The sequence below is a fragment of the Rhinatrema bivittatum genome, chromosome 1 (genome assembly GCF_901001135.1).
Source record: "Rhinatrema bivittatum chromosome 1, aRhiBiv1.1, whole genome shotgun sequence".
NCBI classification, from domain to species: domain Eukaryota; kingdom Metazoa; phylum Chordata; class Amphibia; order Gymnophiona; family Rhinatrematidae; genus Rhinatrema; species Rhinatrema bivittatum.
Window position 1 is genome coordinate 301,144,933 of NC_042615.1, and position 17,368 is coordinate 301,162,300.

Below are 17,368 nucleotides of genomic sequence, written 5' to 3' on the forward strand. Positions count from 1 at the left end.
TATCGGCAATACAGTCCGTTCGACCCAGAGGACCCCAAGAGTCAGTCCGTCATAGTGATGAGCTTTGTCGGACAATCCTGTCCCGATATCCGCCGGAAGCTACAGAAATCAGAGGGATTTGAGGGAATGACTATTAGCCAGTTAAAAGCCATGGCTGACAGAGTTTATGTAAACCGAGAGCCGGACGGAGACAAGAAAGAAAAGAAAGAAAGTAGAAAGTTAAGAGAAAGTGTTAGTTTGTTAGCCGCAGCGCTGGAAGAAACGAATTTCGGAAACTCGGCCAGGCACTATCAGGGATATCCTGGGCCGAGAGGAAGGGGCAGGTCACCCTCGAGGGGACCGCCCAGAGGACGAGCTAGTAGAGGAGGATCGTTTAGGGGAGGAAGGATGCCGTTGGGAGCCAATCAATGTGCATTCTGTAGACAAGAAGGACACCGGAAGTCTGAATGCCCAGAGTCCCTGCAAATGAAGCAGGAAGGATATACTCCGTCCAAACCAAAGGAAGCTGAATGGCAGATGACTGTAGGAGAAACCTCTAGCGAAGACAGTAGTGAAACATGACTAGAGAAGGGAATTCTTCCATTCGATCCCTTAGTAGAAATCAAAGTAGGAACTGAGACATTTAAGGGATTGTTAGATACCGGGGCACAAAGATCAGTCATGACTACCGCTATTACCACGCCCACTTCGAAAAACATTTCTATTGTAGGGGCCTCTGGAAAGCCACTTATCGCTCCCTTTCTTCAGAAACGACAAGTTCGAGTGGGAGGACAATTAGTATCTCATCAGTTTCTCTATGTCCCGGGATGTCCAGTTCCCCTCATTGGGAGAGACCTTCTTTGTAAGTTAAGAGCCAACTTACAATTCGAATCGACAGGAGAAATAAGAGCATCCTTCGCTGATAACCCAGTCTCTCTCATCTGTCCACTCCAAGAAGAATGGAGATTACATCTCCCTATAGTCGAACATACTACTACGCACCGATATGGAGAAAACACCGTCCTCAACGAAAAGCGCAGACAGCTAATGGACAGTATACCTAAAGTATGGGCTGAACAAAATCCAGGAGGAATAGCCATCAACGCTACCCCTATTTGGATCGAGATGAAACAGAATGCACAGGTGATAAATCAATCTCAATACCCCATTCCTTATATGGCCAGACAAGGAATTCAGATACACCTGCAAAGATTGTATGATTTGTGCATTCTCCGGCGAATCCGATCTGCTTGGAACACCCCTCTGTTGCCAGTAAAGAAGCCTGGATCAAATGACTATCGACCAGTACAAGACTTAAGAAAAGTGAATAGTCAAGTAGCAGATCTAGTAGCCCTCGTCCCAAATCCGTACTCAATCCTGGCTCAAGTCTCTCCTGCATCAAAGTGGTACAGTGTCATTGATCTCAAAGATGCCTTCTTCTCCGTCCCGGTGGCGGAGGAATGTCAAAAGATTTTTGCTTTCACATGGGAAGATGCAGATACTGGAGTAAAGCAGCAGTACACATGGACTCGGTTGCCTCAAGGGTTTAGGCACTCACCTACGCTGTTCGGTGAGCAACTGGCAAAAGATTTAAAGATGTATCAAGTAAAGTATGGGCCAGTCATACAATACGTGGATGACCTTCTGTTGTTTCGAGAGACGTACCTCGAATGTGCGGTATCCACTCTTCAGCTGCTAAAGACGTTGTACTCAAAAGGGTATCGTGCAAGTAAAAAGAAAGCGCAAATCTGTGAATTGGAAGTAGAGTATTTAGGCTTCCAAATACGTGGAGGAACCCGATGTCTGGGGATTTCTCGCACCAGTTCTATAAGAGATCAACCTGTACCCACTTGCAAGAAAGAGCTCCGGGCGTTCCTTGGAGCTGCAGGATACTGTAGGCTGTGGATTGCTAACTATGCAGTTATTGCCCAACCCCTGTACGACAAACTGCGGGGTAAAGAGGCAGAATCTCAACCCTTCCAATGGGAAGGAAACGAACTGGCAAGCTTACGTCAACTAAAAGAAGCCTTAATTGAACCACCTGCCTTAGGATTGCCAGATGTGATGAACCATTCCATCTATTCGTCGACGAGAAAAAAGGCATGGCCATAGGGGTATTGACTCAAACCTTAGGCTCATGGGAACGACCTGTTGCATATCTGTCTAAAGGAATGGACAATGTGTCAAAAGGATGGCCGGGATGCCTCCGAAGCATTGCTGCTGCATGTCTACTGATACCCGAAGCTGTTAAGCTAACATTTGGACAGATTTTACAAGTAACAACTCCTCATACTATCCAAGGACTGCTAGAGACCCATGGACCAAAATGGATGACAAATTCACGTCTTGTAAAGTACCAAGCGTTATTATGTGAAACTCCAGAAATTCAAATACAGGACAGTAAAAACCTGAATCCTGCAACTCTACTCCCAACCCCCACTTCAGTTTCTCATAAATGTGGGGAAATTATGGCAACAGTACATTCCAGCCGACCCGACTTACGCGACCAACCCTGGCAAGGAGCATGGACTTTATTCACTGATGGAAGCAGCCAGGTTATAAATGGAATCAGGGTCGCTGGGTATGCTGTAGTCTCCGAAGACGACATTGTTGAAGCCGAGCCCCTACCCCCAGGGACATCAGCGCAAAAAGCTGAACTAATTGCGCTCACAAGGGCTCTGCAGCTGGCAGAAGGAAAAACTGTAAATATTTATACTGATTCAAAATACGCTTTCCTTACGATCCAAGTGCATGGAGCTTTATACAAGGAACGAGGATTCCTAACTGCAGAAGGGAAACAAATAGCTAATGCATCGGAGATACATCAATTGCTAGACTCTGTATGGGCACCAAAGAAGGTAGCTGTCATGCATTGTAAAGCCCATACAGGGAGAACTGATCCCATCGCCAAAGGAAACCAATGGGCAGATAAGACTGCGAAAGAAGCAGCACGTGTGCAATCACCACATACTTCAACTCCCGCTTGCCCACTTCTACAGTTCACGAATGAAACCCCCATTTATTCAGCGGAAGAAAATGATTGGGCACAAACCGAACAATTTCATCAGCAGGATGGGTGGTGGATTGTACAAGACGATAGGGTATGGATACCCGACGCCCTGGCATGGACTGTTGTCAGGGAAGCCCATAATAAAACCCATCTCGGCCGAGATGCATTAGCAACCCTGTTGGCAAAAACTTACTACATTAATAGACTCTTTCAGCTAACTAAATATGCTGTTAATCAATGTGTTACCTGTGCAAGGAACAATCCCAGAAACGGACCTGGTCCAGCCCCTGGACATATATTGCGAGGAACAACTCCGTTTCAAGTTTGCCAAATCGACTTCACCCACATGACGGCTTCAAAAAAATACAAAGCAATGCTGGTAGCTGTCTGTACTTATACCGGATGGATCGAAGCCATACCCACTCGAACTGAGACTGCCAAGGAAGTAGTAACATTGCTTCTCCACAAAATTTTACCACGATATGGATTACCACGGCAGATAAATTCAGATAATGGACCAGCTTTCACCAGTGAAGTCACGCGACGCCTGAGTCAAATTCTAGGCATCCAATGGCACCTGCACTGCGCCTGGAGACCTCAAAGCAGTGGAGCAGTTGAACGAGCTAACAGGACACTAAAAAATCAGCTCGCTAAATTGTGTCAGGAAACAAAGACTAAATGGCCAGACATCCTGCCATTAGCTCTACTACATGTCCGATGCACCCCACGGAAGTCGGGTTTAACACCTTATGAAATGATGTACGCAAGGCCTCCACCTCTTCCATCTTTTCCTGAATCGCTGCAAATACAAGGGGAAATGTCTCTCAGTAACCAACTCAAAGGACTATATAACACAGTTATTGCGATTCAAAAATACACCTGCGACACTGAACCATTAGTCCTGCTAAACCCGATTCATCCATACCAGATTGGGAATTCGGTGTGGATAAAAGACTGGGATGAGTCTGATTCCCTCCAGCCCCGATGGAAAGGGCCGTACACTGTATTGCTAACTACTCCGACAGCTGTCAAAGTTTTTGGATGTTCTTCATGGATTCATTGGACACGTCTCAAACCAGCTTCAGCCAACTGGCAGGTCTCCAGGATTGGAGACCACAAATTAAGATTCACCCAAGGCAGGCCCAATGCTAGTCCTGAGTAAAAAGATATCAGTAACTGCAACTGAATATTAATGTGTCCATTTCTTTCCTTCCTTTCAGAATCCATTACTTATGAACGCAACCATCTACGTCATAAAGCAATGTCACAGATTCCGACTTCCAAGATCTACGTTGCATCCATCTTCTACATTCACTTACTACTCTTTTGTACACCGACTACCTCTGTTTTCCTGTCCTTGAGCAAGAATTGCACCGAATGTATCAAGCTAATTCGTACTACCACTCAAACTGGATTTCAAGTTGTCTCAACAATCATCCACCAATCTCAACCACCAACTTCCTGTGCCACACTACCTGCTTGCGCCCTGAATACTACTCAAGGCTATCAGTCCTTCCATCGATGTTTAGAAACTGGCAAAGTCATATGTCATACCCCAACCACTCCTAAGTACTACAACATAACCCTCACTGCAGGTCTACCAAAGAGCTACACATCAAGTATTGTCCCAGAAGGAAAAGGCATCTTGTACTACATCAACTCCACTAAGGTTCTTATGGGAAGTGAAACGATTGTCACAATAACGTTCGATGCCTGTGCAGCCATTGACAAACACCCAAATGCACTTCACTGTGGATCTCAAGCCTGGAGAAATTCCTATGTCTACAATCACAAATACCTCTGCCCATACAACCGGGCAGCTAATCCATCCAGTTGGCTGCCGTGCGGAGGGGACCTGACACTGTCAGGATGGGCTTTAGTTTGTGATTACACCGGCGGAGGTTACCATGGCTGCCACGGAATAGGACGGTTAACTGCAGTAAATGGTAATACAGTATCGATACAATGGCCTCTAAGAAGTGAAGGAATCCCGTGGCAAGATACTTGGGGATTTGGTATCGACGGAACTGGAAAAGACCCCATGACCTACATTACCATCACCCAGCGAAAAGACAAACCTCGTCCAATTATTCACCAAACTACTGTGGTGGGTTATCAATCCTTCTTCGATGAAATATCTCATGCCTCTGAGGAATTAAAGAAACATACAATTTCTCAACAAGTAAAAAACCTGTTTGTCAATTTGGCAGAAAACATAGCTCTCTCTCTCGAAGTCAAGAACTGTTTTGTATGTGGAGGAACAGATACAGGAGAGCAATGGCCATGGGAAGCCAAGGAAACCTTCCAATCCGATCTTAACACCTTGAATACCACTGTAACCTATAACCGTAAATCTCATCCATATGAGTGGGCACTACAGACTGATGTTATTGGTAGACTATGTATCTCTCGACAACATTCACGCATCTATACCGTGCCTGTTGGAAATTCTCCATGCACAGGAGTTCTTACTGCCAACCTTACCACCCAGACATGGTGGCAGACTGAAAATTTTACCATGCCAACTCCCATCTGGACTGACTCGACTTTGAACAAGACATGGACAGCGGCAGGCGGTGCCACTACCGTTTTCAATGCTCCAGATGGTTATTATTACGTATGTGGACGAAGAGCCTATGAACAATTACCAACAAACTGGTATGGAACTTGCTTCTTGGCTACAATTCGGCCAAGTTTCTTCCTACTTCCCATCACTGCTGGAGAAACCTTAGGAGTTCCAGTATACAGTCCCATGAGACCCAACAAACGTCGCAGCACTCCTAAAGTATCCATAGGAGATTGGAAAGATCAAGAGTGGCCTCCTGAACGAATTGTACAATACTATGGTCCGGCCACCTGGGCTGAGGATGGTTCTTATGGATATAGAACACCTATCTATATGCTCAATCGAATTATAAGACTCCAAGCAGTACTGGAACTCCTGACAAATGATTCTGCCTTGGCTCTCAACATCTTAGCCAAGCAAAACACTAAAATTTTAACAGCTGTCTACCAAAACCGATTGGCTTTAGACTACCTCCTAGCCCAGGAAGGTGGTGTATGTGGCAAATTTAATCTTTCTAACTGTTGTTTACAGGTAGATGACAAGAGTAAAGTCATTGAGGAGATCACTGATCGAATGATTCGCCTGGCCCATGTACCAGTGCAGACGTGGACTGGAATTCTTGACTGGACAGGTTCTTTACCCAACTGGCTCACTTCCATTCCTGGCCTTAAAGAACTCCTCTTTCCTCTGATACTTCTTGTTTTGACATGTATTCTATTTCCTATTTGTCTCCCTCTTATTTTTAGACATCTCCGATCCATGATTGAACATATTGCTGATCGGCGAGCAGCTGCTCACGTCATGATGATTAATAAGTATGTGTCCGTCTCCACATTTCCTTCATCTGATTCTTCTGACTACGACACTAACAATGATTCGGATACTGATTCTGATAAAGAGTACCTAACTACTAACTTATAAGTCTCATAAACTCTAACCTCTAAGCAGTATCATAATGGAGCCAACGTGTTGTTAGGGTAAGTCGGGCTACAAAGGGGGGTGACACCAATATGGTCCACCCGTCTCAAACCCGTGAAGCAACCAACGACCTAACAACATCTTAGGGCTCACATTCAATGTCATTGGTATTAACTCTTCTTGTCGTTTCAGTTACTCTTCAGAGATAAAGTGATACTTCTGCCTTCTCTTCAAAAGTTGAAGTATCAAAGGGGGGAATGAAGAGGTTCAATTTCGGGACCCCCCTGAAGTACGAAAGAGCAACTGAACATCCTCCGACTAATCATGCCAGCAGTGAAACGCACAGCCATCTTGAACATACTAATATTTGCAACGCAAATGATACGTAATGCGTAGTGACGCAGTAACGCACTAATTTTTAGCGTAACGTAACGTAACTCCATTTTGGAATAATACTTTGTATTGTATTAATACGAATGACAATGTAAAATGTCTAACACGTCAATTAAATGACGAAACAATAGTCTGATCTTAAGCTACACCTACTAGTGGACCACGCTAGCTAATGCTTGTTCAGCAATTTGTGAAATGTTTGTTCAGCAAAAACCAGAACGCATGTGTGAAAGATAAGAGTTGTAAAGGGCATAAAAGTTTGCTCCGAAGGGGGCGTGGCATGCAGTTGTACTGAGCCTTTGTCTTAGCTGCATCTTGCTGGCAATAAAAGTCTATCTTTACGGATCAGTTGTCTGGACCTCCTTACTGACTAAAAAGAGACGGTTACAAGATTGTAGGTTTGCACCTCTACCATCAGCTGGAGACAGAGATACTGAGGGACTACAGGTGACACTCTCTGTTATGTAGCAGTGCTTCAAGTTCTTATTTTCTGCCTCCATCTGTTACTAGGGATGCAAAATTCACTTGTCTGACCTGATCATAAGTATTTTATTGATAGGTCTGGGAAAGACTAATTTGAATGTATTATTTATATAAAGAATGACATTAACTGTTAACAAAGTAAGAAATTGATAATGGGGTTGGAGCAACAACCAGAAAGGTATTCTGCTGCCCCCAGAGGATTTGGGGGGAGGGGGTGGCATCAGGGAGGCAACACAAATGCATTGGCTGTTATATTTGGCCCCTGGGCACTGGAGACCCCCTTTACACCTCTGCACAATTTAATCTCATCTTCAATAGAAATAATTTTAATTTTATAGATTTTTTTTGAAACTGAAATTTGCTATTATATATCACCACCCTCATTTGGAATCTTCAGACTATATTTTCTAATTACATTTTAATTTGCTTGGCCTGAATTTTAGTATTTGTGTTTTCATTTCTGGTCCAAGGAATCGGTCATAGACCTATGGCTGTAAGAGCCACTTTCGCTGAAATTTGCAAGGAGCAAAATTCGATTAAACATGACTGTTTGGTCCCGTTTCCAGATTCAAATCGATGCTGTCACCACCATATCGAAAAGGGCAAAGCTTCCGCGCAGCCAAATCAAGATTATTTTTCTGCATATAATTTCCAGAAGTCAGGCTCCGGTCAGCCATTTCCTTTGGTCGCGGGAGTTATTTCCAGCGGCCATGTTCTGCACCAGGGGACGCCCTGTCTCCGTCCTGCAAGCAGATGGCAGTGTGAGTTCGAAGCGGGCAGAGAAGCGCGCGCGAGGAGCAACAAAAGGGGCCGGGGCGGAGGGAGGGTTCAGGAAAGGAGCAATGAACGCGTTGCGTGGCTGCGGCTCTCGGCTGTGCAGAGCGGCCGTGACGCGCCCCGGAAGGCCAGTGCGTACGGCCGCTTCTCTGCAGAGCTGGCTGAGGATGCAGCACTACCGCACCGAGGAGCGGGGGCGGCCCAATACCCCCGCGTACCGCCTCTACTTGAGTGAGTAGTCGCCCGGCCGCATGCAGTACCTGAAGCGCGCGCGCGCCTCCTGGGGACGCTCGCTCGTCCCTCTGGCGGAAAGAGGCGCAGCAGCCCGAGAGATGGGCGCGTGCGGGAGGGGAGAAATCTAATCGCCCCCCCCCGGCTTTCTTCCTTTTCCCAGTTTCAAGGTCGTGACCCTTTCGTTTCAGCTTAATTTTTGCAGAGCTGAACCGTGGTTGAACTGCATTTTTATACACGTGATGTGTGTGTGTTTGCCGTACGCTGCTAATGAAAATGCTCAGAAATTTTGATTGGGAGCACAGCTCTTCTCTTCCCCCCGCCCTGGGCGTGCTCATAGTTAGATGCTGTATGGGGGGACCATCAGAGAAGATTGGGTGTTGTGGGTTGGAGAAGGCAATGGCGAAGCTCTGCAGTAGTCTGTCAAGGGAAGGTCACAAGCTGGTCATCGCCCAACTCTCAACACTTAGAAATGAGTAGGAAGCAGATAAGAAAAACAGCAGCTTTTACAGGACCCCTCTCCCCACCTCCTAAATGAATGAATCCGGCATTTCTAGAGATCCTTTCAGATCCAGAGGCAAAGGGAAGCGTGTAGGGACCATGCTAGTTTTTTACCTTTCCTGTTTGCATTTTTTAAAATGCTTTTACACATAGCCTGTGGGCTTTCTTAAATAGGAGAGAGGGTTCATTTACCTGAGTGACAGACTGATTAATTGTATCCCTTAGATAGAGTAAACTGGGTCTCAGCCTGTTGATAGTAGCTATAACATTTTATAAATTACTATTGAAGAGGCGCATTGCTGGGGTTTCAGGTGAGGAGAGCTGTTTCACCTGAGATTGAAATGTTAGGTAATACACCTGAGTGTACTGGATTTTTGTATTTAATTTATGTGGTCATCTTTTTTTTTTTTTTTTTTTTGCTGTCCTAAATGACCACTGTTTGCTGCCATTCGTCTTGGTTTCATACATAATGGCTAGTGCTACTTTTGATGTTTTTGAAGTCATAGAGTGACTCTGACAAGTACACTGCCTGAGCTGAAACACTTATTTGTCGAAGATGTGCAAATTGTCAGGTCAGAAAAGTTGCAGGGTGTCATAAAGCCATCAAATTGATCTTGTTTCAGTGTGGGGTGCAGGGAGACCTATGAAAAATGGATAAAATCTATTAGAGCAGAGGCCCATGAACTGAACATTACTACATAATGTATTATTTAGTGACATGCTACACAGTTTGTAGAAAGCAAAAGGAACATTTTTTCTGCATCTGAGAAAATTGCTGCTGTTCATACTCTAGTAATCATATCATATTCTGTTCTTTCGGTGAAAATCGTGCCATTTACAAAACACTTTTTTTGCACAGGTTTATGTTTCAGTTTTTTACATTGCGTTTCAAGATTTTCACAAGGGTTGTCTGCCCCGTAGGGCGCTGAAGGCATGTGAGGGCTTCCTGACCTTTCCTGCAATCCGATGCAATACTGTGCTTTCAGACTAGTGCACAGGTTAACTGGCGGTTGGAGGCGCATTTTGGACACGTGTCCATAACCCCTTATGCAATAAGGGGATTAGTTTGTCCAAAACGTGCATCCAAACCAGCACATAGCTAATAGTGCTCATCACATGTAAATGCCAAGTTGATGAGACTATTAGCTAGTACCCTGCTATGTAAAAAATAATTTCCTAGCGTGTAGCCTGATGGACTCAGGACCAGTGGGTTATGTGTTCTCCTGTTAGCAGATGGAGACAGTCAGGTTTCAAAGCTGATGACACCATAGATATACCTCTGCAGTAACCTCACCCTTTCAGTATCTCTCAGTCTCCTAGCAGATGTGAATGCTATCCCCACACCGGCAGTGGTGTCTAGCGGGATTGCAGCACTAATCCAAAGGAGAAATTTTACCTTCAAATTGAAAAGATCGAGCTCTGCTCTCCTGCTGTGATACCTAAGGGTCCCTCCCCCAGATGAGAATTCCTGAGGCAATTTCAGAGATCCCTCAGAGGTTTGCCTTGGTCCGGTAGCCGGCTCCCGGTGTGGACGTTAGTTGCTGAAGCAGCTGAAAGGCAGCAGGTGCAGAAGCCGAGCGCGGCGGTGAAGGCCTAAGCCCTCTCTCCCTGCAGCCGGAGACCGTCTCTGTACTCAGCCGGTAAGCGCTGAGACCAGAAGCAGAGAAGAACTTCGACGATCCAGAGACATGGTAGGGCTTCGGTAAGTCTTTCCTCTGGTCTCCTTGCTCGGCTGCACCGTACCAATATCGTTCCTGTTCGGGTGAGGGAAGGGGGTTTCCGAGGCAGGTTGAGCACCGCCCCCCCCCCCGCCCGCTATGTAAAAACTAAATATGCGCTTGACGTGCACATTTTCACCCTGAAAAAATAACGTTAGATCTGCAACTGGCATTAAGTCTCGAGCAGCTCCAAAAGTTTAACAGAAAAGCAGAAAATACTGCTTTTCTGCTGTTCCTCCAAATTAATATCGCAGCAATATTAAGTCCGATGCTGAAGAGGTGCTAGGGATGCATAGTTCCCCCTAGCACCTCCTTTTTAACGCAGCAGCTCAGCCTACTGCATCGTGTACCTGGGAGAGATGGATGAGCGCGCGTTTTTCCTGCGTGGATATTGCATTGGCTTGTTTGTATTTAACTAAAGCAGTGTTCCCTCTTTGAGGCCAAATAAAATTTTACCACAGATAGGACAGGCCTTAATGTAATAAGCTGATAAGCCAGAGGTGCTACTTTTTCTAAAGGTGGCTTGCTTGAAATAATAATAAAAAAAAAAAAGGCAGTTGAAATGTAATTAGCAAAGAGAAGAGAAACTGGCTGATGAGCTTTCTTCTCCTGCTCCACGTGTCTCTGATACCAGTTGGCAAAGAACATTATTTAATATTGTATTGTGAAAGAATTAGGAAAATATAAATTTTGGGGGCTTTTAATGTTCATGTTTTTCCTTCCCTCTTTAAAAGTTCTAGAGGGCAGACTTAAGTGATGTATGTGCCCTCGCCAGCCAGCAGAGCTGGAAGCAAGACTCCACGATTTACCTTTAGCACCACTTCTTTGGCTGGCAAGGGTTTTTGCAGTAGCGGTACCTGTCTTCCCTCACATCCAGTCCATAAGGTGCGTTGCTGCCAAGCTGTGCCAATCTCCTGCTGGCCCTGTGAGACACAAGAGTCTTGATGTCGAGCCTTCTGTGCTCTGAGGCATGAAGATGGCCTGTAGAAACCTAAGATTTATGTACATAGTTGCATACATCATTGCCTGAATAAAGATATCTGTTCTTCATTTCTCTTGAGTACCTTGGATGCTGTTTTTAACCTCTCTATATCCTTGTATGTGCTAATATTTTCAGTAGGTAGGCGCCTTGTTTATCACAGATACTTAAACTTCATAGATGGTGACAGAATTTAAATCCGATAAGACCATCGCTGTCACTTGGGCTGTGAAAAATGTTTCCCTGATGTAAAATACTCTTATCCAAGTATACCACGTTTCAGAGGGAGTTATGGCCCCTGTCCAAGGTCTGTGACTGTAATAACAGGACCAGATGGAGGCTTATAAAATAGTCCATTAGGCTCTTGCAGTGGTTCTCATCTCAGACCTGGAGATACACCTAACTGGTTAATGATAGGTTACAAATTTTTACTAATAAATTTGAAATTTCATTTTTGAGATTTTAGAACCCTGGGATGTATACCATCCAGTCCAGGTGATTTGCTACTCTTCAGTTTGTCAGTCTGGTCTACTACATCTTCCAGGTTTATTCTATTTATTTATTTATTTGTTGGGTTTTATATACCATCATTCGGTGTAGCCATCATAACGGTTTAACAAATTTAAATACAGGCCAAATAAAACCTAATAAAGATAAAATACAATAGGATTCAGAATTAAAAATGAAGTAAAAGTTACAATAAGATTCAAATAAAAATTGAGGTACAAGTTACATATTAAGACAAATATTAAAAAGCAATAAGTACTAAGATGAATAAATATTAAAAAAAAAAAAAAAAAAAAAAAGTCTTGCAGTGTCAGAGAAGAAGGGAGGGGATGTGTAAGGGTTATTGTGAGTCTTGATACGCCTTGGTAAACAGCCAGGTTTTTAACTCCTTAAATGTTTTTAAGCTCGGTTGTAATCGTAATTCAGTGGGGAGTGCATTCCAAATTTTAGGCCTGGCGAGTGAAATTGCACGTCCTCGGACTAAATGCGAGTTATGCAGAGCGTACTGAAGGGATTGTTAAGAGGCCTTTGTTGGCTGAGCGTAAGTTTTGCTGCGGAACATGAAGTTTGATTGCTACGTTTAGCCAGTCTGTTTGCTCCTTGTATGGTATTTTGTATAAAATGGTAAGTATCTTGTATTCAGTTCTGAATTTTATTGGAAGCCAGTGTTAGGATTGGGGTTATGTGTTCGTACCTTTTGGTGCCTGTTAAAATTCTGGCCGCTGTGTTCTGTAGGATTTGAAGGGGACAAATAGTAGAAAGCGGTAGAGCGACTGACTTACAATAATCTAGATTAGAGAAAACGAGCAATTTTAAAACGGTTCGGCAATCTGAACTGTTCCATCCCCTCCTCTCCTTGCACTTCTTATATTCCAGCCTAGCTACATTCTCAGTATGAACACCTCCATGCCATAGCGCGCATCATGTACCACTGAATGATAAGCCTGTCTTCCAGCATCCCCTAGTGGTGAAATTCATGAAAAAGTTATGCAATTGAAACCTCCGGCTTGTAAACCACCACTACCATAGGGTCTTACCTTTTGTCCTTGTCCAGTTGATGAAGGCCCCCCTTTGAGCCTATGTAAAGTGATCTTGCTAGTATGCAGAGTGAGTTACAAGCTCTCATCCTCTATCCACCTCACATGCGGTTTTCTCACAATTAAAGTGGGTTGTTTTTTTTGTACACATCCAAAATTTCTGCCAAAAGTGGTATCAGCTTGCCACATCAGTCAGTCCACAGTATTGCCGGTGTTTTTTCCGTGGCCACTTACTCATGAAGGTGAAAAAAAACTCTCCATACCTTAGACTGTAAATGAGCTCTAGCCTAGTATAGGAGGAGAACTCAGCCACATCGCCAGGCTTCACAATGCTTCATCTCCTTTCAGCCTAATCTGTTGGGTGCTCCAGTATCAAAGCTCACCCTGTCCCAACTGGATAGCTGATTAATCATCACTGCTCCACATCAGCAGGACTTAATCTTGCAATCCAGTAAAAGCTTATCAGGTCAGAGTCATAGCCTCCTCTGTTGCCCTCTTGTGAGAAATATCTCATGAGGATATTTGCAAGGTTGTTTCTTGGCATCAGTGTATACCTTTATGTCCCACCATTATCTGGATAAGCATTCAACTTCGGACAATAATACTTTTGGACAGGCAGTGTTGCCTAACATATTCTTGCAGTAGTCTTCTCTCCAAAATGGAACCCGGGTTGCTTTTCAAGTAATGCTTTGCTACAGCCCTTAGCTTGGGACTCCCCACATATTGTGGCTAATTCAGCCTCCTTATCGATTGGGGAGGGGGGGGGGGGAGTAAGTTTGCTTATCATAAACAGTGTTTTATGTACACAGGATAAATTGGCCATGAGATAGCCCTCCTCCCTGGAGAGTCGACTACATGGCTAGTTAGCTCTGAAATAGACTGAGGAGGCTCTTGAGTTAACACCTGCACAGGAATTCTCGCACATGCTCAAGAGTTTAAAAATGTACTAGCTTGGAAAGATGAGTGTGTTTAGTGCCACTGGATGATGTCACCTACATATCATGACTAATTCATCCTGCTATCTATGGAAAACGTTTACATTAAGCAAACTTGCTGCATCTGCTTCTTGATTAAATCTGCTATATAAGCTAGATTCTTCAAAATCTGTTTCTTGGTTCTGTTGCTTATCCTTTTTTGTCTTATTCCTGACTTTTTTTTTTGTTTTGTCTGACATGTCTACAGTATTAATCTGTAGACAGGGTTGAAAGGACAGGTGCAAAAGAATAAACTTGGAAAAATCTTTGGCATTTTGAATTGCTTTAAATCTTTTACACATTTTCATTCACTACAACACACACATTGTGGCGTATGATGTATCCTAACCATAACATTTTTATTTCTTACATGCATTTCCACTAAAGGGCTCAAGGCATAGAACAAGAAATAGCAAACAATAAAACATCATTAATTAAACCACTACAAATATACAGTAATCATTACTTGTCAAAAAATATTACCTAAGAATAAAATTCAATAAATAAAACCCAAATATGCTGATGGCTAACTAATTGATGTATAATATAATGGAATCGGTGAGTACATAACAGCATAATCCTAAAATATAGCATAAAATGCTATAAATGAAATATAACAGCAGTTAAAAGCTTCATAAAATAGCCTAAAGGCTATAAAATCTTTGGTAAGGTGGATTTCTCTAGGACGTGTGAAACTCTTTTGAAGTGGCACCTGGTTAGAGATCAGGAGTGACAGAGTGGCATGGACTGATTGGCAGCCATGATCTCCATTCCTGGGTCCATTAAAAAGTAGCACTCTCTTAGTTTAAATATTTTTATTAAAGATTTTCAAAAGAAACATTTTGACAAGCATGAACATATAGCGATGAGTTGTTTTTGCACACCACCATATGCACAAGTGAAATCAGTAGACCTTATGTTGTACAATGAATATGCACAACCAACATTAACAATAATCTCACTCTACACTTCCCCACCACTCCGTTCCCTAGAAATGCCAATGATCAATAGAAAGAACTTATGGTGTAGAGAAGCAGCTACCCATTCCAACCATAAATCTTATTCTCTTGGCTGTATTGTTCGTTATCAGGCTTCGTGTACAATGTGGCAAATGCTGTAAATAAGAATTCCAAATTCTTAAAAATACTTTTTTGTTTCTTGGATTCATCTACTTTTATATATTTCTCCATGACACAAATGTGGTGTAAGTTATTTCTCAGCTCCAATAGTATGGGAGCATCTGGTATCAACCATTTTTTGCAAAATTTATTTTCTTTGCTAAAACTGCACTCCTAGTTTGGTGTACCTGTCTTGGGGGGGGGGGGGGGAGGGGAGGGAAACACAAAACTCCCCTTAAGTCATCAAAAAGGAAAGGCAGGACTTCTAGGGTACCATCGAGTTTCTGACCTGAAAAACATGTTGCCGCACAGACCTCCAAAAAACTTGGATAAATGGGCACGTGCCCACTTCATTGTGGCATTTAATATGTTAATTGGATTGGGCAGTTTTCAAAAGGTATGCCTGTTTTTGAGGGGGTAAAACTTATACTAAGTTTCCTGTAGAGCAATGGTGATTGTCACGAGCAAATTCTAGAGAAATATTTAAGATAATGAAGAGTGAACATTTCAGCCCACAATTCTTGTCATCAGCTCTCTAGACGAGTAGCAAATTTTAAGAAAGCCTTCTATATGAAAGAAATAGTGTTCCCAGCAGAGTCTTCCAAATCAAGCAAGTCTATTTTTATGGAGTAGCTCTTGCAATTCCAGGACACTCCATAGTGCCTCACCTATAGGTATGAAAAAAATTGCTTCTGGGAAGTATTAAACTTTTGCTGGAGCTATTGCAAAGACACACTCTTGCCCCTTTCATCAATTAGTTGGAATACAGTTTGGTGGGCCTTGCCCACCACTTAGCAGAAAGGATAGAATGTAAGCCTGGTGGAAACCCCCAAATCCCTATAATAGGCAAAAAAAAAAAAAAGGGATATTATATAGTTCAATTATAACTTTTGTTCAAAGCTATTTTCCAGCTTTCATAACTGCTGAATAAAATTGCTATTCTGCAAATGGACAGGCAGAGAGAGGCTGGTAGAATGAAAGATGTATCTAAGGTCCAGTGCAAGGAGTAATTCCCTTTCTAATGAGTCGTGTGTAAAACCATAACTGATGCAACTGGTTCATGATAAAGTGCATTTATAGCCTGCAAAAATAACCTTCAATCTCTATAGTTTTGCGTGTGGCTTACATAAAAGACCAATCTACATGATCAAATACTTTTTTAGTATCAAAACTTAATAAAAGGGAGACCAACTGTTGCCTTTGACAGCTCTCTGTAGAAGCAATAATTCTGTGAAGATTTAAAACAGATAAGACCTCCCCTTCACAAACCCAACCTGGTCTGGTTCCACTAAAATTGGCAACATTCATGCACGATGATCAACCATTACCTTCACTAGCGACTTCACATCAGAAGTTCAACAAGGATATAGGTCTACATGAGCTTGTAATGGCAGGATCTCTCCCTGGTTTTGGCAACACCATAATAAGAACTACATTAGGGGACAAGGGACACTGACCTTTGATTAATTTTTCAAACATCCCCCCCCCCCCCAAGTGGTAAAAGTATCCGCGCGGACAACATTTTATAGAATTCAGTGGAGTAAACATCTGGCCCTGGAGTCTTCAGCAGTTTTGCTTGCTGAATTCCCTGCTGAATTTTCTGCATCTGTAAACTATTGGTTTAGCTTTTCTAATTGGGCTGGAATCAATCTAGAAAGATCTACTGAATCTAGATAGAGCTGTGTCACATCCGCATTAATTTGGGTGGTTGTGTATAAGGTACTATAAAAAGTTCTAAAAATATTACAACTATATTCAAGTTCTCAAAGTTTCCATTACAGCAGCTATGTACGTGAGGCCCATCCAGTTCCCACTTATATTAGCCAGCATCCTCCCTGGCTTGCTACCAAAATGAAAATAGTTGCTTTTATAATACTGTAAATTTTTCTTCGCTTGTTGATGTGTAAGACAATTGAGGGTCATTTAGACTGCTAGAAATCGCTTCCTTTAACTAGAGAGAGGTTCTGATTCGTACATTCACTTCCAAGTACATTTTCAAAGGCCTATGCGTGCAAATCCTGGGGTTTATGTGCGTGGCCGGGTCCTTTATAAAATGCGCGCAGTGCGCATAAGGCCCAGCCACGCACACAAGTGCCGGGCCTCTCCAAAGGGGCTTGCCGGGGTGCAGGCTGGGACAGCGCCATTTGACACTGTCCCGGGGAAGCGCGCGCTGGCAG

General features: G+C 43.3%; 1 protein-coding gene across 2 annotated transcripts in view; it reads left to right on the forward strand.

The window, feature by feature from the left end:
- Positions 1-8,149: 8,149 nt before the first annotated feature.
- PPA2 (pyrophosphatase (inorganic) 2) overlaps positions 8,150-17,368 on the forward strand; it is a 125,043-nt gene continuing 115,824 nt past the window's right edge. The window contains exon 1 of one of the 2 annotated variants that reach the window (XM_029596948.1): positions 8,150-8,357. In XM_029596948.1, the coding sequence (XP_029452808.1) occupies positions 8,192-8,357 (166 nt within the window). In that variant the 5' untranslated portion in view covers positions 8,150-8,191. The remainder of the gene's footprint in view (positions 8,358-17,368) is intronic. The other variant, XM_029596947.1, reaches the window with a different exon arrangement.